Here is a 27,270-nt window from a genome sequence, read left to right on the forward strand (position 1 = left end):
ACTGCTGTTTTTGCAATGCAAGTGAACTGCATCTAAAAAGGATGAGACAAGACAAGACAAGGTTTGCAGTTGAACGTCTGTTTTAGTGAGCACTGAGTGCACAGGTTAGAGAGAAAATATTCAATTCAACTTCACCTTGTTCTGTTCATTTCTACTTTTTCTGCACCAAAAAACAAAAATAAAAGTGCCTTCTTGACCCATATGCATTGTAAGTAACGAAGTTCTTATATTGATGTAAGAATCTGAGCAAATTAAGCTGTCTTCAAAGTCACAACAACTGCATCTAAATTCAACATGTTTCAAAAGGACGTGCAAACACTCCATCCATTTTCTATCTTTATTTCCGGGATCGGGTTGTGGGGGCAGAAGCTTAAGCAGGGAAGCCCAGAGTCCCCTCTCCCCAACCACATTTGGCAGCTCTGCGGGGGGATCCCAAAGCGGTCCCAGGCCAGCCGAGAGATATAATCCCTCAAGCGTGTCCTTGGTGTTCCCGGGGTCTCCTCCCGCAGGGACATGGCTGGAACACCTCACCAGGGAGGTCCAGGAGGCATCCTGACCAGATGCTTAAGCCACCTTCACTGAGTCCTCTTGATACAGAGTAGCCCTTCTGGAGGATCGAGCTCCTCACCCTATCTCTAAGGGAGAGCCCGGCCACCCTGCAGAAGAAACTCATTTCAGCCGCCTGTATATGAGATCTCGTTCTTTTGGTCACAACCCACAGCTCATGACCACAGGTGAGGGTAGGAACGTAGATCGACTGGTAAATCGAGAACTTTGCCTTTTGGCTCATCTCCTTCTTCACCACGACAAACCGGCGCAGAGTGCGCATTACTGCAGATGCCGCACTGATCCGTCTGTCGATCTCTTGCTCCATCCTTCCCTTACTCATGAACAAGACCCCAAGATATTTAAACTCCTCCACTTGAGGCAGGACCTCACTCCCAACCCGGAGAGGGCAATCCACCCTATTTCAGCTGAGGACCGTGGTCTCAGATTTGGAGGTGCTGATTCTCATCCCAGTCGCTTCACACTCTGCCACGAATCGCTCAAGTGAGAGCTGGAGATTACAACCAGATGAAGCCAACAGGACCACGTCATCTGCAAAAAGCAGGGACCCAATCCTGAGGCCACCAAGCCGGATCCCCTCAACACCTCGGCTGCACATAGAAATTCTGTCCATATAAGTTATGAACAGAATCTATGATAAAGGACAGCCTTGGCGGAGTCCAACCCTCACTGGAAATGAATCGGACTTACTACCGGCAATGCGAACCAAGCTCTGACACCTGTCGTACAGGGACCGGACAGCTCCTGTACGCCATACTCCCGGGGGACAGGGCCAGGGGAAGAGTCCAAAGGGCCCGGCTCTGGAGGGCAGCCGGGAGGCCGAGACGACGGGGGCAGGCTTGGCTTTGGAGGGCGGCCGGGAGGCCGAGACAACGGGGGAAGGCCTGGCTCTGGAGCCCCCTCGTCAGACACTGGAGACGGAGGAGAAGGAGCGATCTCCTCCTCGGACACTGGAGACGGAGGAGGAGCGACCTCCTCGGCGGACCCTGGGGACAGTGGTTGAGGAGCGACCTCCTCGGGGGACCCTGGGGACGGTGGAGGAGGAGCGACCTCCTCGGCGGGCGCTGGAGCCGGTGGAGGAGGAGCGACCTCCTCGTCGGGAACATGGGTCGGAGGAGGAGCGTCCCGACCTGGGAACCCCTCGGGAACATGGGTCGAAGGAGGAGCGTCCTGACCTGGGAACCCCTCGGGAACTTGGGTCGAAGGAGGAGCGTCCCGACCTGGGAACCCCTCGGGAACATGGGTAGAAGGAGGAGCGTCCCGTTCTGGGACCTCCTCGGGAACATGGGTCGAAGGAGGAGCGTCCTGTCCTGGGACCTCCTCGGGAACACGGGACAGAGGAGCGTCCATCTCCTGGACCCCCTCGGGAATTTGGGACAGAGGAGGAGCGTCCATCTCCTGGACCCCCTCGGGAACATGGGACAGAGGAGGAGCGTCCATCTCCTGGACCCCCTCGGGAACACGGGACAGAGGAGGAGCGTCCATCTCCTGGACCCCCTCGGGAACACGGGACAGAGGAGGAGCGTCCATCTCCTGGACCCCCTCGGGAACACGGGACAGAGGAGGAGCGTCCATCTCCTGGACCCCCTCGGGAACACGGGACAGTGGAGGAGTGTCCCGACCTGGGACCTCCTCGGGAACACGGAACAGAAGAGGAGCATCCCGACCTGGGACCTGGACGGGTTCTGGGCGCTGGCGTGGGAGGCTGCAGCGCCGGACGGGTTCTGGGTGCTGGCGTGGGAGTCTGCAGCGCCGAAGACGTGGACCTGGGCGCTGGCGTGGGAGCCTGCAGCGCCGGACGGGTTCTGGGCGCTGGCGTGGGAGCCTGCAGCACCGGACGGGTTCTGGGCGCTGGCGTGGGAGCCTGCAGCGCCGAAGACGTGGACCTGGGCGCTGGCGTGGGAGCCTGCAGCGCCGAAGACGTAGACCTGGCCGCTGGCGTGGGCGGCGTAGACTAGGGCTGGGACGCAGGTGGCGTAGACTAGGGCTGGGAAGCGGGAGGCGACACTAGAGACATGGGCCGTGGAGCTGGTGGCTTGATTGCCCCTCTGGTTCCCCAGAACCGCGACCGGACTTCCCTCTCCACCAGCTCAGGAACTGGTCCAGGCCCAACCAAAATACCCACCAGTTCGCCACATCTGATGGTCTCTGGTGGTTTCTGCCTAAGGCGCCTGGAGTGTCTTTTCCTCCTCTCCTGCTGGGTCCTGGGCGGTTGGTTCATTATGTCACGGGGCGGTAGGGATGTGGACCCAAATGCAGGAGTCGGGAAGCCAGTATGCAGAATTCAGACGTAACTTTAATCCAGGACAAAGTGAAGGCAAAACTAACAAAATGAACCAACAACCACAAACTGAAACAGAGGGGTATAAATACACTGGAACAAAATGAGACACAGGAGAAACAAATTAACTAAATGAACCCAAGTGAACTAAATCAATAGGAAATCTGTGAAGCTAAACAAGAACCAGGGGAACTAAACTGGAAAAGCTACAAAATAAAACAGGAAACCAGAAACTAAGGCACCGAACGAAACCACATCATAACACAAAGAAGTTACCAGAGGCCTGTTCTACAAAGTAAGAGTAATATACACACAAAACAGTAAAAGACCACTTTAGTCCTGCTTTTCACTAAGTTTTCTTTTTTATTCCACATGAATAAAACAACTGCAATCTCAGACGACGCTGCACTATTCTGCATTCAGCCACCAGGGGGAACTTACCGCACCAGCGGCAGCATGAAGTTCCAACGAACCTTCCTGTATGAAGCTAACAGCAGCTCATCTGTCTCTAGTTACCACTGGTCAGTAAATATTCATTAAAATCATGTGCATTGTTCCCTTTAATGGTTGAAATAGTTGTTTATAGAGTTTAGTTTGTACTTATTTGTAAATGAGGCAGTTTGGTAGGAGATTTGTGACAAGAGTTTTAGAAACCTTGTTAATCAATGCTAAAGCTAACAGATTTGACTCACATTGAGTTTGAGTGGTAAGCTAACCCAAAATAGGTAAGAAACAAGTGGACTAACTTTAAACTCAGTTTATTTGGCACTTTCTGGAAGTTTTTTTATGCTGTATGATATTTTATGATTTCAAACTTAAAAGAACATTTGTGGTTGATGCCAAACCAGAAATAACATCTTGTTGGTGAACATACAGTTGCATTAGAAACAGATTTCAGGAAACTGCATGTAAAATGTAACGTTCTGCAACTTTTCTATACATAAAACACAGTAAAATGGTTCACATTGATTGTGTGTAAAATACATTTAATATAATTTGAGTAATGTTCAACATGACATGTTTTGTAGGCATTATAAACCAACAGGTGCAAGACCATCCCCCAAATAGAGAAAATCAAACTTGATTAACCCCACAAGCTGTGCAATTTAAACCTTTAAATGGGCCGTGCGAGGTGTCAAGGCATCAAGAAAGGATTAGTCCTACACCCAACCTTGCAAGTTTATTTATTTCAGAATGTCTGCCTGTACCTGAACCAACTGTATTCACTGGCAACCCGTTAAAGTTTACAGGTTGGAAGATATTCTAAATCACATTGATTAATCAAAAATCACTCCCCATGTGTGAAAAATGGTTGTACTTGACGAGTTATCTTGGAAGTGAAGCATGTGGACAGGTTCTTCTATCGTAATTCAGAGGATGCTTATAAGGGAACCTGGAAAATCTTACAAGATATATATGGCGGTTCATTTGTTATCCAAAGAGCTTTCAGAAAAATGTTGACAAAATGGCCCAAAATACCAGCACATGACCCTGCAGCATTAAGAGAGTTAGTAGATTTCCTACAAGATTGTGTCAAGGCTATTCTGAAGAAACTGCCTTATTGGATTGTGCGCAGATGGAGCCGTGTTGTATTGGAGGAGTTAGACAAACTAGAAGAATAACCATTGCTTGCTTCTTGCACTTGGTTCCTGCAAAAGGACGCCAAAATAACATGCAACCTCATTCCACCTCTTCTCCTGCTAAGTACCAAAACTACTGATGAGAGATTTCCTAAGAAAGCCAAGACGCTCAACACCAGAACTCAAATGAAACCACCCACTCCAAGCACATCAGAAATCTCAGCCTTTCAGCCCGGTGTTGCTAAATGTCCAGCCTTTGCAGCAAAGACTGTGGATGAAAAGAAGACCTTCATTTATGAGAACCATATTTGTTTCCAACAGTCAGAGAGGCTACTGATCTGGTTGTTGAGGCACAAAAGCTATGCACAACCTCTGGCCTACAGTTAAACTCAAACAAGAGGGGGGTCCTGTCTTGCGTAGCTCCTTCGGAAAGAACAATGAGCAGTGAACCTCACTTGAAAATTACACCTATAGCTTTAGCATTGACATAAAGGATCAGCCCCCAACTCATTCTTAGCCCCAATTTGTACTGTGTGGCAAAAGCACCCTGCAAGAGCTTTGCCTGAGGGGCATCGATTGGGATGACACACTTTCTGAGAGCCTAAGCCCAAGGTGGGAGAGTTGGAAGGATGGGCTCAAAGCACTAAAAGAGATCAAGATACCAGATGTTATTACCCTCTAGACTTTGGGAACATAGTGAGGGTGGAACTTCACCACTTTTCTTGTGGTGAATCTCAGGTAAAGAGGTAAGGTCCACTGCAGCCTTCTAATGGCCAAAGCCAGAGTTGAACCAGTGAAGGTAATGCGTATCCATAGGCTGGAGCTCTCTGCAGCTGTAACTGCAGCAAAGTCGAGTGGTATTTTAAAAGCTGAACTCAAGATGCAGATTGACAAAGAATTTTTATGAACAGATTCTCAGGTAGTTTTGGCATACATTAACAGGGATGCAATGAGATTCCATGTGTTTGTGGCCAACCATGATTACCTCAGAAGGGGGACTACAGATCCAGCTCAGTGGCATTGCGTGGATACAGCTTAAAATCCAGCTGACCATAACTTTAAGGGTCTTCGTGCAACAAATGTCCTCCTCAAGCTGGCTATCTGGGCCCAGTTTGGTATGGGAGACCAAAACTCTTTAATTTCCACGTTCTTCAACATAACTGCTGGTAGCCAACCCAGAAGTCAAGTCCCTTGGAACTCATACAACACAAGTCTCAGAGCAAAGTAACATTCTGACCATTTGAACCGACTTCCCAGTTATCAAGGAGAATGTGCTTCCAAGGTGCCAGTGGCAGCTGATGCGTGCGGTTGAAACCATCGAAGAGACTGATGGCCTAGTTTGTCGAATCAAGGTTCAAGTGAGTTCATGTCATTAAGTGGGAGTATAAATGACCACTCATTTATTGATTTATTTGTGCACCACTGACGTCATTGACGTTATGTGCCCCGGAAGTGACAATACCGGCATAACTTTCAACCGGTTGGTCTTGGCGGCAGAAAGTCTTCATCTCCTTCTTTTCCGTTATACTGTATCCAACATGTGTATATGCTGAACAAGCTAGCAGTGCCTCGTGTGAAGAAGGGCTAAGGCAAACGTCTATAAGTTGAAACTTGCACCCCTTGGCAAGTGGAGCAAGTTTTCACGATGCTCATGATACCATGCTAATGGTGTCCGGAATGTTCCTACATCCCCAGATGTGAACAATAAATAGCTGCACCCGTCAGAAGCTCTCTTCCCCTGATATTAATGCCAAGGACTGCAACACAACAGGTACAGAAAACTAAAACAAGGATAAATCCAGCAGCTTTGGGACTTTTTTTTGTTGTGAAGCACTTTGTGATTTTTTTTTTCCTTGAAAGGCGCTATATAAATAAAAATTTATTTACTCGTCACCAGCCTGATGGAGATTAAACCAAAAGAAAAAAGTGTCTTTGTGAATCTCAGCTCCACCGGAGCTCCTGCAGCAGCATCTGAACTATAAACAGTGAATACCTTAACTTGTTCCCACCAGCTCGCCTCCTTCGTCTTCAGTCTGAACCATGTGAAACGTGAACTAAACCAGGAGGCTGAAGTCTGACAAAAACACCAGATGCTGGAATGCATGGGGAGCGGGACTGGACACCTCGTCTCTGTTATCCCGGGTGCAAACGGGATTTTATGCTCAAACAGAGCGACTATCAGCATGATAGAGAACCCCAGCTGGATGCCGACATTCTGGAGGAGTAAAAAGCCCCAGTGGCTGAAGCTGTGGTCGCCGGCGTTGCTATGCAGCATCTTGGGAACCTGAGGAGGAGACGGAAACTGTCGCTGAGCAGCCATGAAGAAAGATAGTGGACCTGGTCGCACCAAATGTGATACGAGTCCGAGTCTGGTTTTCATGGTGACAGGATGTCACCATAACAGCCAAGCAGGAATTGACCAAAACTGATGAAGGTGTTAGACCAGACCAGGATGAGCATCTTGTAAACCTGTCTGGGTGGCTCTGCCTTCATCCAGCTGTTGCTGCGATATCAGCATGTCTACCGTCACTTCCAGGGTTAAAAAGGCTCGGACTTCCTCTGAGGATTTTATTCAGATCTAACTGTGTTAGGAGGAAACAGTGGCTCCTTTAATTCTTTCAGTGTCCAGAGCTTCTGAATTAGACTCTTTTAGCTATTACAAACTACAGTATTTAAATATTGGGAATTGTTTCATTTTGTAAAAAAAACAGATGTGAACCAGTTTGTCACCATCGCGTTATTGACTCCCTTCTTTCTGCCATTTTGCTCCCTTGACAGATTGCTGTATTCACATGTGCACAAACTCTTCTGACCCTGTCTCTACAGGTGACCCACCCCCCTTTTACAGCCTCTCACTTCCTCTTTTCTCTCACAGCCCACAGATGGAGAGATTTCCTCCTTGGTCTCTCTCAGGCCTTCCTTGGACCAATGCACAGCTCCATCTCTGCCCTGCGGTCGCTGAATGCCCAGAAGGGTTCTAACTGGTAGACACACCTTCTTCTATTCCCCAGCTAGTACTCTGAGGAGCCCCTGTGCGGTCTCCTCTGTTTTTAAGATATTGACGCCATGTGTCTGTTCCGGTTTCTTTGAATGGCATGGTGTGCATTAGCAATCCGCATTAGCAATAACTGGTTGTTGTTAGCAGAACGGGTAGGTGTGTCTACTGGCGTGGCTTGTGAGGTCTGCCTAGGGCCCAGACCTGTACTGCGTGTAGTCACCCCTCCACCTGAGTTTGACTTTGCCTGTATGATTGATTTGCTCTCTTTTGATAACCCTAACCCTCTCAGGTATGCATTTCCTGGGGTGTTCCTTTCCCTGTCACATCCCACTCATAGTCCCCTCCTCTGTTTGGTTCGAGTGTGACAAACCAAGATTTCACTTGCTTCAGAGCTTCTCTCCGGGTTCTGGTGTTCATGCTGTTAATTTTCTGTGGCCTGCGCCGGCCGTTGGTGGTGGTACGGTGGTCTGGTTCTTAGGGGCGTGCTGCCATCAAAGTGGACTGGTATATGTGCCCCTGTCACCCTTCTCTTGCTTACAGCTGTCTTCCTGGGTTTCCTATCTGCCCCCTTATCCAGTCTCTCGGTCCAGGCACTCTGTTCATCCTGACGACTCAGCTGCTTCTGCCTACGCCAACACTATTGGGGTTCCATTGCAGTATTTGCTGCTGTGGTGGAATTATGAGTATGGTGTGGTTTTAATATGTTACTCCTTTATCAAGTTTCTTTTATGTAGTACGAGATGTATATTCTGCATAGTTAGAGTAGTTCAGTAAGCTTACTTTAGTAGATTCATGTATAAAACTAAGTGTTCTGTTCAAGGCCTGTTTCAGCTTTGACTGTTGTTATCTTCAAGCTGGCAGTTGTTTTGACTAGTGCTGCCAGGCAAAGGTTATTTGTGTATGCCTAAGGATCGTTGTAACACCCTGAGCAGGGAGAGAGCTCTCGAGACCTATTGCTCGCAACATCTGTACATGGTCAATAAATTGAACAGAAAACAGTTGATTTATAGATTTATTTCTCATCGGATAAATTCCACTACACAGCCGGAGTCTCTGTCAGTTCAGGAGACAAGTTGCACAGATAGCAGAGCATCAGTCCAACTGATCATCTAAAATATGCACACAGATTAAACCAGCAGAACCTCTTCATGTCTAAGTGCATCTTTGTGTGCATCCATTCATGGTTACAACACCTGAATTTCTCACAAACTCAAGCTAAAGAACTCGCTGTCGCTGACAACCTGATGAAATATCCTCCCTCAGCTTCGACATGCAGCAGCTGCAGGTCTGTTTTACAGGATGCAGTACCGCACTGCGGCCACAGGAGTGCAGCGTCGGACATCTGTGTTTACAGGAAGCAGATGACTTAAAAACTCACCTGAGTTGATGTTTTGTCCACATGTTACACAGGCGTGTCAAACAGGTGTGTCTACTGACTGAGCAGTTTGTTTCCATGGGAACAAAAGGATCATGCTTCTAAATACAGACATGTTTGAGACAAGGTGTGTTCTTCTTTAAAACCTAAATCCTGCTGTACAAATAGACGTACCACTCCATGGCTATGTGATGCTTTTAGGAGCCACAATAACTCATCACATCCACCAGGGCCGTACATGAAGAGCCAGGCTGTCAAGGGAGAAAAAAACGTGACAATAAACCATTCATTTTATTCAAAAACTCAGAGCATGCTATCAGAACCCTGAAAACCACCAGAGACAAAGTTCCAACTTCATCCTGTTTCAACTGCAAATGTAATAATTTCTGAACCCAACGGACAACAACAAAGCTTCTGTAGTCTGAGGTGGAGCCGCCCTGAAAACAAGTTCAGCCAGTTCCCAGAAATGAGAGTGAAAGCTTGTGAGATCACAGCTGTGATCAAAGCAAATTACTTTCTTTCTAAAGGAAATTGAAGCCGGTTCATTTGTTTTTCTTAAACAAGGGACTGAAATACAGGTGAGAACAGCTGATCATGTTTACTGTGTTTCTACAAGCAACGTTTAGTCCAAACGGAAAATTTCAGCTAAACAGGAAGTTTCTCTCTTTCCTGAAACTCCTCAGATAAACTCAGTCACGGTGAAACTTCAGGACGAATAACGATTATATGTCTGTTTAAATGTTGTTTTTCTGACTCCACAGAGGTCAGACATGTTTGCTGGCAGCAACCAAAGATCTGAGGACCAGTTTCTGTGCTCCATCTGTCTGGAGATCTTCACCGATCCAGTCACCACACCATGTGGACACAACTTCTGCAACAACTGTATCACTCACTACTGGGAAGATAAGGTTCTGTATAAGTGTCCTTTCTGTAAAGACACTCTTTCTACCAGACCTCAACTGAAGGTCAACACCTTCATCAGAGAGATGGTTGATCAGTTCAGACATGAGAAAAGCCAGAAGAAGCTCAGAGCAACAAGCTGCCAAACCAGCTGAAGTTCTCTGTGATGTCTGCACTGGAATCAGAATGAAGGCCCTGAAGTCCTGTCTGGTGTGTCTGACCTCCTACTGTCAGACTCACCTGGAGCCTCATATGACGGCTTCAGGTCTGAAAAGACATCAGCTGGTGGAGCCTGTGGAGAACCTGGAGGACAGGATGTGCAGGAAGCACAATAAACATCTGGAGCTGTTCTGTAAGACCGATCAGACATGTGTCTGCTTGCTCTGTCCTGTTTTAGACCACAAGACTCATGAGTTTGTTCCTCTGAGAGAAGAATATGAAGGAAAGAAGGCAGAGCTGGAGAAGACAGACGCTGAAGTTCAGCTGATGATCCAGAAGAGACGACTGAAGATTCAGGAGCTCAAAGAGTCGATGAAGATCAGTAAAGATGCTGCAGACAGAGAGACAGCAGAAGGTGTTCAGGTCTTCACAGCTCTGATGGAGTCTGTTCAGAGAGGCCTGGAGGAGCTCCTAGAGGAGATCCAAGACAAGCAGAAAGCTGCAGAGAAACAGGCTGAAGACTTCATCAAAGATCTGGAACAGGAAATCTCTGAGCTGATGGAGAGGAGCTCTGAGCTGAAGCAGCTCTCGCTCTCTGAAGACCACCTCCACCTCCTCCAAAGCTTCTCCTCCCTGAAAGCTGCTCCACCCACCAAGGACTGGACGGAGGTCCGAGTCCGTCCAGCATCGTATGAGGGGACTGTGGTGAGAGCTGTGTCACAGCTGGAGGAGACACTCAGGAAACAGATGAAGATGATGTTTGAGGCCGAGCTGAAGAAGGTCCAGCAGGATGCAGTGGATGTTACTCTGGATCCTGAAACAGCACATCCAGACCTCGTCCTGTCTGCTGATGGAAAACAAGTTTATTGTGGTGATGTGAGGAAGAATCTTCCAGATAATCCAGAGAGATTTTCTTACTGTTGTTGTGTTTTAGGACGTCAGAGTTTCTCTTCAGGCAGATTTTACTTTGAGGTTCAGGTTAAAGGAAAAACTGACTGGGATTTAGGAGTCGCCAGTGTCCATCACCAGGAAGGGAAAGACCACAGTGAGCCCTCAGGATGGTTTCTGGACCATAAGGTTGAGAAATGGAAATGAGTATGAGGCTGTCGTGGAATTTATCCGATGAGAAAGAAATCTATATATCAACTTTTTTCTGTTCAATTTATTGGGCATTTACAGATGTTGCGGGCGAGAGGTCTCGAGAGCTCTGCCCCTGCTCAGAGTGCTACAGTGTTCTTTAAGCATACACAAACAACCCTTGCCTGGCAGCACTAGTCAAAACAACTGCTAGCTTGGAGATAACAACAGTCAAAGCTGAAACAGGCCTTGAGCAGAACAGTTAGTTTAATGCATGAATCTACTAAAGCAAGCTTACTGAACTACTCTAACTATGCAGAATATATATCTTAATATAACTTAATAAATGAGTAACATATTAAAACTACACTATACGCATAATTCCACCACATTCCCCCCTTTTGATCCTTTCAGGATCAACACAAAAGAAACACAATTCATGAACATAACAAAGCAACAAAACAAACCCATAAAATAACACTAACTACCCAAAGAGATGCAGGAAACTAAAACATCAGAATGGTCACTCCTGGCAGGGTTGAAGAAAATCATCCTGAAAGGAAAAACACTCACGTGTCAGAGTCAGAATCAGAAAAGCCATCAATATCAAAAAGAAGGAAAAAGGATCAAAGTGAGGGAAATCCGAAGCAGGGAGAGTAATAAACAAGCCGAGGAATGCGACATCCCAAGGCAGAGTCAATCAGCCCAACCAACAAGGCTCTGATACACGGGACAACACAGCAAACACAGAACAAAAAGGGCAGCAAGTACTGCAATGGAACCCCAATAGCGTTGACGTAGGCAGAAGCAGCTGAGTCGTCAGGATGAACAGAGTGCCTGGACCAAGTGACCGGATAAGGGGGCAGATGGGAAACCCAGGAAGACAGCTGTAGACAAGAGAAGGGTGACAGGGGCATATATACCAGCCCACTTCGATGGCAGCATGCCCTTAAGAACCAGACCACTGTACCACCACCAAAGGCCGGCGCAGGCCACAAAAAATTAACAGCATAAACACTGTCACACCAAGCATGGACCAAAACCCCAACAAAACCAGAACCCTGAGAGGAGCTCATGAAGCAAGTAAAATCTCACTTCGTCACACCTGAACCAGAGAGGAGGGGACTGTGTGCAGGTAACAAGGAAAGGAACATCCAAGGAAATACATATCTGAAAGGGATAGGGTTTTCAGAAGAGAGTAAACAATCATACAGGTCGAGTCAAACTCAGGTGGAGGGGTAACTACATGCAGCACAGGTCTGGGCCCCAGGCAGACCACACAGGCAACTCCAACAAACACTTCTACCTGCTCAGCCAGCAATATCCAATTATTACTCTGAGCAGACATGCCAGTCATCATCTCAAAGCAATCATCCACTTACTTCTCAAGTTCAGACTTGGGACCCGGGAAAAGACCTACAACGGGGAAATCCACATAGGACTCAGCCAAGCTACGTGGCAACGACACGACATCACTGCAAAGAGAAAATCTTCTAACGGGTCCCGGCGAGGGCTCACATGACAACAGGAGTTATTAAAAGTACCACCCCGATATTGACTAGGAGGAGGATGCGACAAAAGGGGTTCAGAGGTAGTGTTAAACGTGAACACCAAAGTAGCCTTAGTCAGGTCTAATTTCAACACACAAGACCACCTGCGACAATTCTTATTATCCACGTAGGAGGAAGGAGACCAGTCAGTTCCAGTTTAGGAAAAAACGGTCCCCCAAGTAGACGCAGAAGTGGAATCAGAAAAACACCACTGGTAACTGGTCCACCGATCACCATGCCATCCAAAGAACCAGAGCACACACATGGCGCATGTATCATAATGACAGAGTAGACCGCACAGGAGCTCCTCAGAGTGCTAGCATGGAAATACATGACGGCGCGTCTACCTGTTAGAACCACAGACTGTATAAAGAGATGGACGGGGTCTCCGTGACCCGTAGGTTTCTGAAGAGCTGAATTGAAGCTCAGTGGGCGGTTCCTACCGTCACCATGTTGGCAGCGTCATGCGCGTCATCTTGCCCGGAAAACACAAATATGGGCAAAGAGGTGGAGCTGAGAGGGGGGCTGTGAGCGTCATGGCGGATGACGGACATCGAGTGAACTCTGAGGTTTCTGTAGCTAAAAGCTAACCGAGCTAACCCCGAGATAACGGGAGCTACCCAGCTAACGGAGGTAAACGGGCTAAAGCTAAGTCACATTGATTACCGGCTAAAAACCGTGGTTGTTCTATGTCCTTCGTCCTTGAAGCCAGAGATTGGTACCTGTCAATAAAAAGGACCCGCATGGGAACATGGGACATGGGAGTCTATGGGGATTTGCTCTATTTTGGAGCCAGCCCCTAGCGGATGAAGGGGGAACTGCAGCTGAATGCAATTCAGCATAGGCATAACTTTTAACCGCCGGAGGTTGCCCTCAGAACCCTTCTGGGCACTCAGCGACCGCGGGGCAGAGAAGGAACTGTAGTGAGTGGCAGAGCGGTTAACAGGGGGTGAAGCAGATTGATTAAAGAAGACAATAGGAAACACAATGATGATAGCTAAAATAACCAAACAACACATTGAGCTCTTTAATGATCAGACATGAACCCTAAATGGATGCCAGGGTCGATCTCTCTCCATGATGCCAGGTGGGCGGAGCTTGCGTTGGAGCTTGGCACGCTACTGTTGCAGGTGGACGCTAATTTCACTCCACACTGAGATTGCTTGAGAACGGCGGCTGGTCTTCAGGTGTGAGAGTAGACTGTCTCACTACCCACGTTACCACAGGGATTATTCTGCCCTCTGTCGGGTGGTGCGTTATTCTGCTGTGTCAGGATCAATCCAATCCAATCCAACTTTATTTGTAAAGCACTTTAAAACAACCACAGTGGACCAAAGTGCTGTACAGAAGAATAAGACATAAAACAGCTATACAATTAAAACAATAAACAAAAACAAAACAAAAAAATAAATAAATAATAAAAATAAAATAAAAATAATAGTACATTCAACATCTCACATGGTGTCAAAAGCCAAGGAGAAAAGATGGGTTTTAAGATGAGATTTAAAAACAGACAGAGAGGAGGCCTGTCTGATGTGGAGAGGCAGATCATTCCATAGTTTAGGAGCTGCCACAGCAAAGGCACGGTCACCTCTCAGCTTGCGCTTCGTTTTAGGTACACTCAGGAGCAGTTGATCAGCTGACCTGAGAGAGCGGGGGGGTGTATAAGGCTGCAGCAGCTCGGAAAGGTAGGGCGGGGCAAGACCATTGAGGGATTTAAAAGTAAATAAAAGAATTTTAAAACTGATCCTAAAACGTATGGGCAGCCAGTGAAGTGAGGCTAAAATGGGGGAAATGTGCTCGTGTTTACGTGTGCCAGTTAAAAGACGTGCAGCAGCATTTTGCACCATCTGAAGACGGGCCACGGAGGACCCACTAACCCCCACATAAAGTGCATTACAGTAATCCAGCCTAGTGGTCACAAAGGCGTGGATTACTGTTTCGAAGTGCTGCCTTGAAAGAATAGGTTTAATTTTGGCCAGCTGCCTCAACTGGAAGAAGCTCGATTTAACGACTGAACTGATCTGACAGTCGAGCTTGAGATCAGTATCCACTTTAACCCCAAGATTTGTGATGGTTGGCTTAATGAACTGGGCCAAGGGACCCAGATCTACAAGGGGGGCCCCAGTGGTGCCACCAAAAACCATCACCTCTGTCTTTTTCTCATTAAAATTTAAAAAGTTTATAGCCATCCAGGCCTTTATGTCGTCAAGACACCTGAGTAGTGGTTTAACAGAATATGCATCTTTCTTTTTGAGAGGGACATAAATCTGACTGTCATCTGCGTAACAGTGGAAAGAAATACCATGCTTCCTAAGTATGGAACCAAGTGGAAGCAAGTAGAGAGAAAAGAGAAGAGGGCCTAAAACTGAGCCCTGTGGGACCCCACATGAGAGACGAGCAGAGGAGGACACAGAGTCACCAAGGCTGACACAGAAAGTTCGATCAGCCAAGTATGACCTGAACCACTCCAGTGCTACACCCCTGACACCCACCCACTGTTTCAGACGAGAGATTAAAAGTTCATGGTCCACTGTGTCAAATGCAGCAGTTAAATCTAGAAGCACAAGAATAACACAATCACCGGAGTCAGTAGCTAAAAAGATATCATTAAAAACTCTTAGAAGAGCTGATTCGGTGCTGTGCAAGGTTTTAAAACCAGATTGGAAGACCTCAAGAATTTTGTGCTCTTCCAGAAAAACCATTAATTGGCTGCAAACTATCTTCTCGAGGATTTTTGAGATAAAAGGCAATTTAGAGATAGGCCTGTAATTTGCAAGAACAGTAGTATCTAGTCCTGTTTTTTTAATCAAAGGTTGCACTACTGCATGTTTGAAATTTCCAGGGACCACACCTGAGGACAAACTGCTATTGATAAGGGTCAGAACAGAGGACCCTATAGTGGGGAAAACCTCTTTAAATAGCCGAGGAGGGACCACATCATTCGGAGAACCTGAGGGCTTTAACTGACCAACAGTCTTCTGTAACAAGGACAGAGTCACAGATTCAAACCTGTCGAAGACAGCAGAGCAGGGCACAGAGACTGAAGTGTCATAGGCAGAGGGTGAGATTAAAGCCCTAGTGGAGGCAACCTTATCAATGAAAAAGTGAAGAAAATTTTCACACACAGCAGGGGAGGACTCGAGACAGACAGTCTGTGGGGCATTAAGAACAGAGTCAATGGTTTTAAACAAAACACGAGGCTTATGACAGTTAGACATAATAATATCAGAGAAATGCTTCCTTTTAGCATCTTTCACAGTTGTCTGATAATGACGCCAGCAGTCCCTTAAAATTTGAAATGACACCTGCAGTTTGTCCCTTTTCCACTTCCGCTCAGCTCTACGGCACTCGCGTCTGACAGCACGAGTTGCGTCATTCAGCCAGGGCTCAGATTTAGTCCTAGACTGCCTGGTTTTTAACGGAACCACGGTGTCTAAAACAGAGCGGCAGGTGGAATGAAACCATGAGCTAAGCTCCTCCGTATCGTTGTCCATACACTCAGTGACACAGTTGTGAGTCTGACTGAAAACGGCCGAGAACTGAACAGCAGTGGAAGGGTTAATGATGCGACAGCGTCTGGCAGCAGCGCGAGGTTTAACTGTATTACAGGCAAGAGCAACCTCAAATAATACAGGCATATGATCAGAAAATGCTGCGTCACAAACCTCTAAGTTAAAAACAGGCAAACCAAAAGATAAAACAAGATCAAGTGTGTGTCCGCGTTCTTGTGTGGGATCAGACACAGACTGCACAAGATTAAAAGAGTCAATGAGGGTTAAAAAGTCCTTTGCCATTGGCTTATCAGGACAACATACATGAATATTAAAATCCCCAACAATAAGGACGTGGTCATATTTAGGCATGATTTCAGCCAGAAAATCAGAGAAGTCATTTAAAAAGATCAGCAGCAAGCCAGGGAGCCACGGTCGGTGCAGGAACCTCCCTGCAGCAATGATATGGTAGTTGGATACTACGGGCAGCCAAGTAGCACGGTCATCTGTCTGGGTCGCCAGAAGAATCTGAAATGGGTGGTCCCAGCACTGACGTCTGAAGCTCCTCATCAGTACAAAGTCTCCAGGCTGAAGTAAACGGAGCTGCTTAGACGCTGGTTCAGGAAGGTCTGCAGCAACCTGAGAGCAAATGCCTGAAAAGGTTCACATGAGATCAGCACAGTATGTTAAAACATTACTATCACACAGGGTTGTGCCAGGAGGGGGAGCCTCGGAGGGGCCCATGCCCATTCGGGTGGACCTGCAAAAAGAATCTACGGGGGGACCAATTTGGTCCTCCCCTTTTACGCATGCGCATGGACAACAGCACGAGAGGAAGTGCTTTGGTCCAAGAGGCCTGAAAAGGCCTGAGAGAGACCAAGGAGGAAATCTCTCCATCTGTGGGCCGTGAGAGAAAAGAGGAAGTGAGAGGCTGTAAAAGGAGGGTGGGTCAGAGACGCAGCCTTCATCTGCAGGAGAGTCACCTGTAGAGAGAGGGTCAGAAGAGTCAGTGCACATGTGCATACAGCAACCTGTCAGGGGAGCAAAATGGCAGAAAGAAGGGAGTCAATAAGGCGACGGTGACGAACTGGGTCACCATCAGATGTCAGGAAACCATGGTGTTTCCACAGAGCTCCAAAACCCACACCTGGGTCTGGGTTCTGAGAGCGGAGCCATCATGTCAGGGTCAACTCGAGGTCGGTCAGAGAGGTCAGGTCTGGGGGTGCAGAGGATGGCCAGTCCAGCCACACAGTCATGGTGCGTGTCATCGGCAGGAGCGGGGATTGTCGATTGACAGTCAAATCGGGAATAAAACATCCAACACTGATGTTAAAGATGATTTCATCCACTACAACAAGACTCACACACACACACACACACACACACACACACATACACATATGTGCCCGTGCACACACTCACCCACACACACAGCAACACCTCCTTCTTGAGAACGTTTTTTTTTCTCACTGTTACACACACTTCTCCACTGGACTTAACACAAATGTGTGTATCAGAAAAGGCCAAGGCTAACGGTCTAGCATAACTAGCTTAACCTTGGAAAGACCAATATTATCCCAGATGATCGGCCTCACGTTTATGGCATTTTGAAGACCTACAGGGTACAAATATTTGTTTGTTGAGCATGTTGAGCCAGAGAACGGGCTTTCTACTGGCAGCCTTCACAAGAGTTGCTTCCCTTCATCAAATAAAAGCACTTGATGTGAAATTAATAGGACTAACTTAGTCAGATCAGGACTAACACACCGGGCTGTCAGCAAATAAAAACATGGAGGATTCCAACCTTTCCTAATATTTTTGTTCGATTGGTCATATTGCACCTGAGTGGCGTACACTGAAGCCAGGAAATTACCACCTTATTTATTGTCATACAGTTAATGCAGCCTTATGTTGTCTGGGCTGAAAATTTAGAAATGTACACGAGCCGGGAATACTCAGCGATCATCTGTGTGCTGTCTTTAAACAGGTTTGCCACCGTAACGGCCTGCCTGGTGCATGTTTTGTCAGAGACACTGAAGATAAATGTTTTGTGATAAGGCACAGCTAGAGATGTAGAGCGTGCCAGAAGTTGTTTTGTCTGTAAGAACTGATGTTTAGCTTCACAGCAGCAGAGCAGAGAAAATACTGGGACCTTGTTCAGTTGCAAAAGTCTGCAGGACTGCAGAACTTTGTATGCATGTTCATAAGAGTGGTATGAAGCTAAGCAGAAATAATGAAAATGTTTGATCTTTGGCCTAATTGTGTGGCCTGGTCATGTGGATACAAGGCCAGGAATATATGTAGGTGTGTATAATCATTCAGCTCGGACCACTCGGTCTGCTCAGGAATCAGATCCACTACCGTCACCACACCCTGCCCACCAATCAGCATACAAGCAGAAATTTATGCCAGGAAGTGCCCAACACATGTCTATTAAAGCTTCCTGGTAGATAAATCAGGTTCATATGTATAATTAATAAAGACGGACATGTAAAGGATCAGGGAGGGGCCAAAGGTTCAAGGAAGCAGATCCAGGTTTTCCACAGAGAACTGAGTCTTTCTGAAAGAATCAGGGTGCAGCTTATTCCAGAAAACATCATCTGACTCTGTAGTTGGGGTGGGACTTGTGCTGCCTGCCGGCCACATCCATTAGTCTTTTACTTCCAGAAAATCCCACAGTCAGTCTGAGGACAAGGAGGACCCATCACCTCCAGAGGTCTAAGGTGAAAACCAAGCCCACATGTCCCCCATAAAATCCATATCCACACTGTTCACAGTCACAACCAGCAGGGCTCTGCCAGACCCTCTGGTTCTGGGATCCCCGGGCCCCATCAGCAGCGGCCGGGTCCCTGCAGTCACATCTGCATATCAGGTCCTGCTCCAGGACTCAGAGCTGACACAGGAGGGAGGTGGAGTGTTGCAGCATGTTGTAGGGACCGTTTCTGCTCCAGTGTCCTGACCGACAGCATGTGTGACAAACAGAACTCTGCAGTGATCCAGACCAAAACTTTCCTTTCCCCAGTCCACCCCCTGAATCCCCCTCGGGCATGTTAACATGTTGGGGTCCCTGTGGAGACCATGGTGCATGCTGACAAGGGTTAAAGGGGTGGTGAGCTGCCGTGGTCGACGCCGTGCAGCAGACGAGCCTCCGAGGCTGCATCTGAATCATTTAGTCATGGGATTATAGTCTCATAATTATAATGTTCTTCTGTTGAATACTGTTACAAACATATCATGTGGACCATGTTCTGTGCTGTGAAAATCCTGGACTTTGGATTATAACTGTATTTGTGTGACTCTATAGTGGCAGTGGATCCATAAGTCAGTGTTTCCCCGGGAAAGCTGAACATGACCTCGCCAAGAAGATAACGCAGCTTTAACACATGAAGATGATGTTGGTGTGTCGTTCCTGTTTTAAAGCTTGAGATCTCTCTCAGCTGGGTATTTAACAAGCACAGCCCAAAGTCTTCGTATATTTTCAGTCAACGTCAATTTATTTAGTCATAATAAACATAAAAATAACTGTAATCTTAAAGAAACAAAAGTTACCATTTAATGTCTGGAAGGGATTAAACAGAAGCCCAAGCCCATCCAGTCCACGCAATGCACACCAACCCAACAGAATCAGCTCCCAACGCCACACATCACGTCCCTCATCTTTCGGTTTATTCTTTACTTCATCCAATGTGTTGTTACAACTAAAACTGCTATGACATCATCCCCTTCAGTGAGCATAAGGCCTTGAATGAACACACTCTTCTTCCTCACCACGCTCTCTCATGTTTTCCTTTCCTTTGCTCTGCCTTCCTCATCCAAGCTTCTCCTTATCTCCTACACTTGCACTGATCAGTTGTTTGTAAAATCATGTAAACATGTTAGATGTGCTCTGAACTTGTCCTCTGCTTCTAACAGTTCTTTCTAAATTTCTTAAAATTTGCTAAACTCTGCAATAATACATATTTGTCATTTAATCTCTAACCTCCTCTTCACTAAACTGTTAGAGGAAGATAATATTCTCTCTTTTCTTTCCTGGTCCATCCAGGCACGTTCTGTCACATCTAATAGAGTCTGCCTGAACCAGGCTTTACTGTCATCTTTTGGAGAAATGCCCGTGATCTGATTTTCAATCTTTACTATATATATATATATATATATATATATATATATATATTCTTGTTCTTTACCATTTGCAGATCCTTCACGGGACTTGCCACCATATGAGCAAACTTACACACACACTGATTTCTGTGTGAATGGCCGCTATGGCCCTGTGACGTCAACCAAGCCAGCCAATCACAGTTTTAATTCACCCATGAAAAGAGTCACCAAAAATAACAAAAATCTCCTACAATATTTCCACACAACTCTCCAGAGAATAGCAGATCAGACCTCTATTTTTTAATTCCTCTTATGGAGAGTGAACCAGCCCACACTTTAATGTATTTTTGCTTTTTCTCTCTCTTTTTTTTTTTTTTTTTTTTTCTGTTCCAACTTTTTCATCTGATACATGCTCATAAAGCTTCCTTCTGGAAACCCACATTCTTCACAGCAGAACGTTAAATAGTTTACTTACATATTGCTGCTTTAAAAACACCTTCATAAAATTTGGTTTAGGTTGCTCCTCCTTTCCCCCTATAGTCCCCATCGTCACCTGGTCTTATATTTCTGTTATGTCAGTCTTAAAAGTCTACTCACAGGGCTTCGTTTAGTAACCTGATCTCGTACTCACAGGGCTTCGTTTTGGAACCTGATCTCGTACTCACAGGGCTTCGTTTTGGAACCTGATCTCGTATTTCTACTCACAGGGCTTCTTTTTGGAACCTGATCTCGTATTTCTACTCACAGGGCTTCTTTTTGGAACCTGATCTCGTATTTCTACTCACAGGGCTTCGTTTAGTAACCTGGTCTCGCACTCACAGGGCTTCTTTTTGGAACCTGATCTCGTATTTCTACTCACAGGGCTTCTTTTTGGAACCTGATCTCGTATTTCTACTCACAGGGCTTCGTTTTGGAACCTGATCTCGTATTTCTACTCACAGGGCTTCGTTTAGTAACCTGTTCTCGCACTCACAGGGCTTTGTTTTTGGAACCTGATCTCGTAGTACTACTCACAGGGCTTCTTGTTGGAACCTGATCTCGTAGAGTCTATATCTCTGTTTTTGTTTTATTTTTGCTTTATTTTTATTTATTGTCAAAGTCAGTCCTAGGGAAAAGGAGCACAACCACAATTATTATGAAAACAGTCGACAATTTTATAAACAAAACTGTTTCAGTTCGATTAGTATTAAGAATCACTCAGTCTATAATATTATATCAAAAACCACTTTCAATCAAATTATAATTTGGAAAAATTTACTTCTCACCAGATAAATCCACACGTGGGTTGAGATCCCTTCGTGATCGACCAAAACCGGTGACTGTGGCCCTCGTCACTCTTAAGGCCTATTCGAGGTTTGAAGATGAATCTGTTTGGATTCCGGCAGCCTGCCCCTCAGTCCGGTCCCGGCAGAAACACATGGGATCCCACTTCTGACACCAAATTGTCGTGGAATTTATCCGACGAGAAATAAATCTATATGTCAACTGTTTTCTGTTCAATTTATTGGGCATGTACAGATGTTGCGGGCGAGAGGTCTCGAGAGCTCTGCCCCTGCTCAGAGTGCTACAGTGTTCTTTAAGCATACACAAACAACCCTTGCCTGGCAGCACTAGTCAAAACAACTGCTAGCTTGGAGATAACAACAGTCAAAGCTGAAACAGGCCTTGAGCAGAACAGTTAGTTTAATGCATGAATCTACTAAAGCAAGCTTACTGAACTACTCTAACTATGCAGAATATATATCTTAATATAACTTAATAAATGAGTAACATATTAAAACTACACTATACGCATAAAGCCCACCCAGGGATTTCTGGAATAAGCTGCACCCTGATTCTGTCAGAAAGACTGTTGTGTTCACTCAGTTCTCTGTGGAAAACCTGGATCTGCTTCCTTGAACCTTTGGCCCCTCCCTGATCCTTTACACGTCAGTCTTTATTAATTATACATATGAACCTGATTTATGCCAGGTAGTGCCCAACACATGTCTATTAAAGCTTCCTGGTAGATAAATCAGGTTCATATGTATAATTAGAACCTCACATGACAATCAGAATACTGATTCTCCAGTCCGTCTCCATCTTCAGTCTGGTCCTGAGAAGGTGGGGGTGTTTGTGGATTATGAGGAGGGTCTGGTCTCCTTTTATGATGTAGATGCTGCAGCTCTGATCTTCTCTTTTACTGGCTGCTGCTTCACTGAGAAACTCTACCCATACTTCAGTCCTGGTCCAAATCACGGTGGTCAAAACTCATCTCCTCTGATCATCTGTCCTGTCAATCAATCAGTCTGATGGGTTTTGTAGAGAAACTCTATGAAGAGTGAATCTGTTTAGTCAGCAGTTTGAGAGAATACAGATAAACTTTGAACTCTCTACTGGCCTCTGCTGGATGTATTGACCAATAGCAATGCTCATGGAAAGGACACTGATGAGACTGTGGGGCACGTCCTTCTCACAGACCAGATTCCAGTTGCTGTCCAAATCCTATCTGTTACAGGTTTCAATAAAGCTACAAAGCTTCAAAAGTGATTGGAGATCAAACAGCAGGGACGGAGCCATATTTGGACAGGGCCTTGTGCTAAGAAGGGGTCTCGCACTTGCAACACTTTTGTTTTAATCAATGAGAATTAGTTGGTAAATATGCAGTTTTTTCTGTATTTTGTGTCAGTGCAATGAATATGTTGTGTGTAGTTCTGATGAAAATAAACAAGTTAGGATTGAAAAGTGTCCTAAACTGCTTGTTTAAAATCTCAAGATTGTAAAATAGGTTCTGAGCTGACTTATATTAGCACCATTCACAGATGACCACCCCCCCCCCCCCCCCCCCACTATGCTGTTTATTCTATGTGATAAAAACACAGTTGGTTCATGCGTGCAGTGGAACTCTTTGGGCTGCATCTATAAAAGATTTAGCCGTGCACATGTGAATGTTATACATGTGCAGTTGTGCATCCATCATATCTCACAGGGACTTGAACCTTCTGCAAAGGCCCTGTTACAGTTTCTGAAGCGGTGAATAAAAGACCTTAAAAGTGAAGTTGTTCATTTGTTCTATCTTAACCAGTTAGTATTAGACACATTACTGGATACTATGTGGCAGAGTATGGGGTTGTTAGAACATTTTATTATTGTCAATGTTTTTTTAAGAAAATAAACAGTGGGCAGAATGAGATATTATCATTACATGACTTATTTCTGCCAAGTTATACATTTTCCAAGAAAAAGTTGGCGCAGCCTATTTTCTGTTAGCCCCCTTTGCAGATTTTCTGGCTACGTCACTTTCCCACTGACCGTCTACCTCCATCAGTCTGCTTCACTTCCTGTACAAATGTAATGCTGACTCAGCAAAAACTCACAGCGAAACATGTTTTTCTCTCCGTCATCTTCACAAAACGCATCACCTGTGGAGTCTTTCAGCTGTTTATTTGCTGCCCTCTGCTGGACACACACAGGAACTACATCAGGCTGAAACAGCTTTCCTCTTTTCTGCTGCTTTTTGATGTTCTAACACATTTATTGTAGATTCATTAGATCAACTGATAAAGGGCTGTTTTCATCCACAAACCATGAAAACATCTTGGATAGATTAACATCTCCTGGTTGTGGATTCTGCATGGAATTCTTCTTAACACGAAACTAAGTTTCAGTCTCAGAGGCTGACAACAAAAACACCAGATGCTGGTGGCGGGGCTCGGGACCGGACGCCTCGCTCCGTTATCCCAGGTCCAAACGGATTTTATGCTCAAACAGAGCGATTAGCAGCATAATGGAGAAGCCCAGCAGGATGCCGGCGTTCTGCAGGAGGAAGAAGCCCCAGTGGCTGAAGCCGTGGTCGCCGGCGTCGTTATGCAGCATCTCGGGAACCTGAGGAGGAGACGGAAACTGTCACCAAGCAGCCATGAAGGAAGACGGTGGACCTGGTCCAACCTGGTGTCATACCAGTCCGAGTCTGGTTTGTAACTGGATGTTCCCTAACGGAAGTGATGAAGGTGTTAGACCAGACCAGACCAGGATGAGCATTTTGTAAACACTCCTGTTATCAGCATCTCTACGGTCACTTCCAGGGTTAGAAGGGCTCGGCCCTCCTCTGAGGCAGGCAGTGAGGAGAAAACAGTGGCTCTTTTCAAAGATCAGGCTCTTTCAGCTTCATATAACATGAACCCAGTGCTTCTTTATTACTCTAATTCAGCTGTTACCAATGATTTAAATGTTGGGAATCATTTTATTTGATGGTAAAAACGTTATTATGAAAATCAAAGTCAGCTCTTCTGCATGAACTGACTTGTTCCTGAACGCCACATCAGTCAACCAGATGGTTTCTCTGTCGGTTCAGAAGATCAGAACTGATGATCTGAAGATAACGTACAAACCAGCAGAACCGCTTCATGTCCACCTCACAGGGATCTACGTGTTAACCATGCAGCTTCATCTGCTTCCATTCATGGTTTCAGCACCTGAATTTGTCATTAACTCAAGTTAAAGACGTCGCTGGACGCCGACAGCCTGATGAAATATCCTTCAGCTCCGACATGCTGCAGCTACAGGTCTGTTTTACAGGATGCGGTTCTGCACAGCGGCCACAAGAGGGCAGCGTCGCACATCTGCTGTGTTTACAGGAAGCAGATGTCTGAAAACTCACCTGAGTTTATTTTATCCACCTGCCACACAAACAGGTGTGTCTGCTGACTGAGCATGCTAGTGAGACCACCTACACTAGAGGAGCATGCATGGATGGACGGATGAACCTGATAATCTGCTGCTGCAGTGACACAGATTTACCAATATTAACTATGATAGACACTGCAGGAAAGTTTCTTCCAGCTTCTACCTTGTTTCCACTGAGTGTTTCTGCAGAAGTTTAGATGACATCACATGACTGAACAGATTCAGGTGCATAATGAGCAACAAGGCACAGATGGAAGCGCAGATCTAGAAAGAATATTAAGGTGACTGAGGACATCTGGAGGCAAAAACAGGTAAAATGAAAGCTCAATGTGGAGAATCAAGAACCAGTAAACAAAACAAAGAAACAAGGTTTAAACTAAATGAAAAGCCCACAGAAAACACACACACTGAAACACCACAGAAACTCGGACCATGAGATCCAGTAATGAGTTTATTAGAACACTGGAAACCACCAGAGACAAAGTTCCAACTTCATTCTGATTCAACTGCAAACATAATCATTTCTGAACACGTTAGACAAAAACAAATCTTGCAAGCGTGCAATAAGAGGTGGAGTCGTCCTGAAAACAAGTTCAGACAGTTCCCTGAAGTGAAAGTGAAAGCGGATCAGATCCGCTTCAGTCCCAGCAAATCACTTTGTTGCTGAAGGAAATTGAAGCCAGTTCATCTGTTTTTACTCAACAAGGGACTGAAATACAGGTGAGAACAGCTGATCATGTTTACTGTGTTTCTACAAGCAGCATTTAGTCCAAACAGAGAGTTTCAGCTAAACAGGAAGTTTCACTCCTCTCAGTCATGGTGAAACTTCAGGACGACTATATGTCTGTTTAAATGTTTTTTTTTCTGACTCCTCAGAGGTCAGACATGTTTGCTGGCAGCAACCAGAGATCTGAGGACCAGTTTCGGTGCTCCATCTGTCTGGAGGTCTTCACCAATCCAGTCACCACACCATGTGGACACAACTTCTGCAACAACTGTATCACTCACTACTGGGATGATGAGGTTCTGTATAAGTGTCCTTTGTGTAAAGACACTTTTTGTTTTAGACCTCAGCTGAAGGTCAACACCTTCATCAGAGAGATGGTGGATCAGTTCAGACATGAAACTCAGCAGGAAGCCAGCAGCAGCTCAGAGCAACAAGCTGCCAAACCAGGAGAAGTTCCCTGCGACGTCTGTACTGGAACCAGACTGAAGGCCCTGAAGTCCTGCCTGGTGTGTCTGACCTCCTACTGTCAGACTCACCTGGAGCCTCATCTGACACTTTCAGGTCTGAAAAGACATCAGCTGGTGGAGCCTGTGGAGAACCTGGAGGACAGGATGTGCAGGAAGCACGATAAACCTCTGGAGCTGTTCTGTAAGACCGACCAGACATGTGTCTGCTTGCTCTGTCCTGTTTTAGACCACAAGACTCATGAGTTTGTTCCTCTGAGAGAAGAATATGAAGGAAAGAAGGCAGAGCTGGAGAAGACAGACGCTGAAGTTCAGCTGATGATCCAGAAGAGACGACTGAAGATTCAGGAGCTCAAAGAGTCGATGAAGATCAGTAGAGATGCTGCAGACAGAGAGACAGCAGAAGGTGTTCAGGTCTTCACTGCTCTGATGGAGTCTGTTCAGAGAGGCCTGGAGGAGCTCCTAGAGGAGATCCAAGACAAGCAGAAAGCTGCAGAGAAACAGGCTGAAGACTTCATCAAAGATCTGGAACAGGAAATCTCTGAGCTGATGAAGAGGAGCTCTGAGCTGAAGCAGCTCTCGCTCTCTGAAGACCACCTCCACCTCCTGCAAAGCTTCTGCTCCCTGAACGCTGCTCCACCCACCAAGAACTGGACGGAGGTCCGAGTCCATCCAGCATTGTATGAGGGGACTGTGGTGAGAGCTGTGTCTCAGCTGGAGGAGACACTCAGGAAACAGATGAAGATGATGTTTGAGGCCGAGCTGAAGAAGGTCCAGCAGGATGCAGTGGACGTTACTCTGGATCCTGATACAGCACATCCAGACCTCGTCCTGTCTGATGATGGAAAACAAGTTTATGACAGTGATGTGAGGAAGAATCTTCCAGATAATCCAGAGAGATTTTCTTACTGTTGTTGTGTTTTAGGACGTCAGAGTTTCTCTTCAGGCAGATTTTACTTTGAGGTTCAGGTTAAAGGAAAAACTGACTGGACTTTAGGAGTCGCCAGAGAGTCCGTCACCAGGAAGGGAAACATCATACTGAGCCCTCAGGATGGTTTCTGGACTATCTGGCTGAGAAATGGAAATAAGTATGATGCTAATGCTTCTCATGCAGTCCATCTACATCTTCAGTCTGGTCCTGAGAAGGTGGGGGTGTTTGTGGATTATGAGGAGGGTCTGGTCTCCTTTTATGATGTCGATGCTGCAGCTCTGATCTTCTCCTTTACTGGCTGCTGCTTCAGTGAGAAACTCTACCCATTCTTCAGTCCTTATCCTAACAATGGTGGTAAAAACTCATCTCCTCTGATCATCTGTCCTGTCAATCAATCAGTCTGA

The 27,270-nt window shown here is 46.1% G+C and overlaps 1 protein-coding gene across 1 annotated transcript; it reads left to right on the forward strand.

Annotated features, from left to right (window-relative positions):
* Positions 1–41: 41 nt before the first annotated feature.
* LOC306758107 (uncharacterized protein) lies at positions 42–27,270 on the forward strand (the record flags this gene model as incomplete). Its single annotated transcript, XM_079243317.1, is given in 10 exon segments — positions 42–61; positions 1,298–1,470; positions 5,686–5,786; positions 7,255–7,412; positions 8,690–8,711; positions 9,563–9,840; positions 9,842–10,876; positions 10,878–10,965; positions 22,135–22,365; positions 25,621–27,270. Coding segments are annotated over 10 exon segments (3,756 nt in total).

This window comes from Telmatherina bonti, assembly GCF_933228915.1.
Source record: "Telmatherina bonti genome assembly, chromosome: 7".
NCBI lineage: Eukaryota > Metazoa > Chordata > Actinopteri > Atheriniformes > Telmatherinidae > Telmatherina > Telmatherina bonti.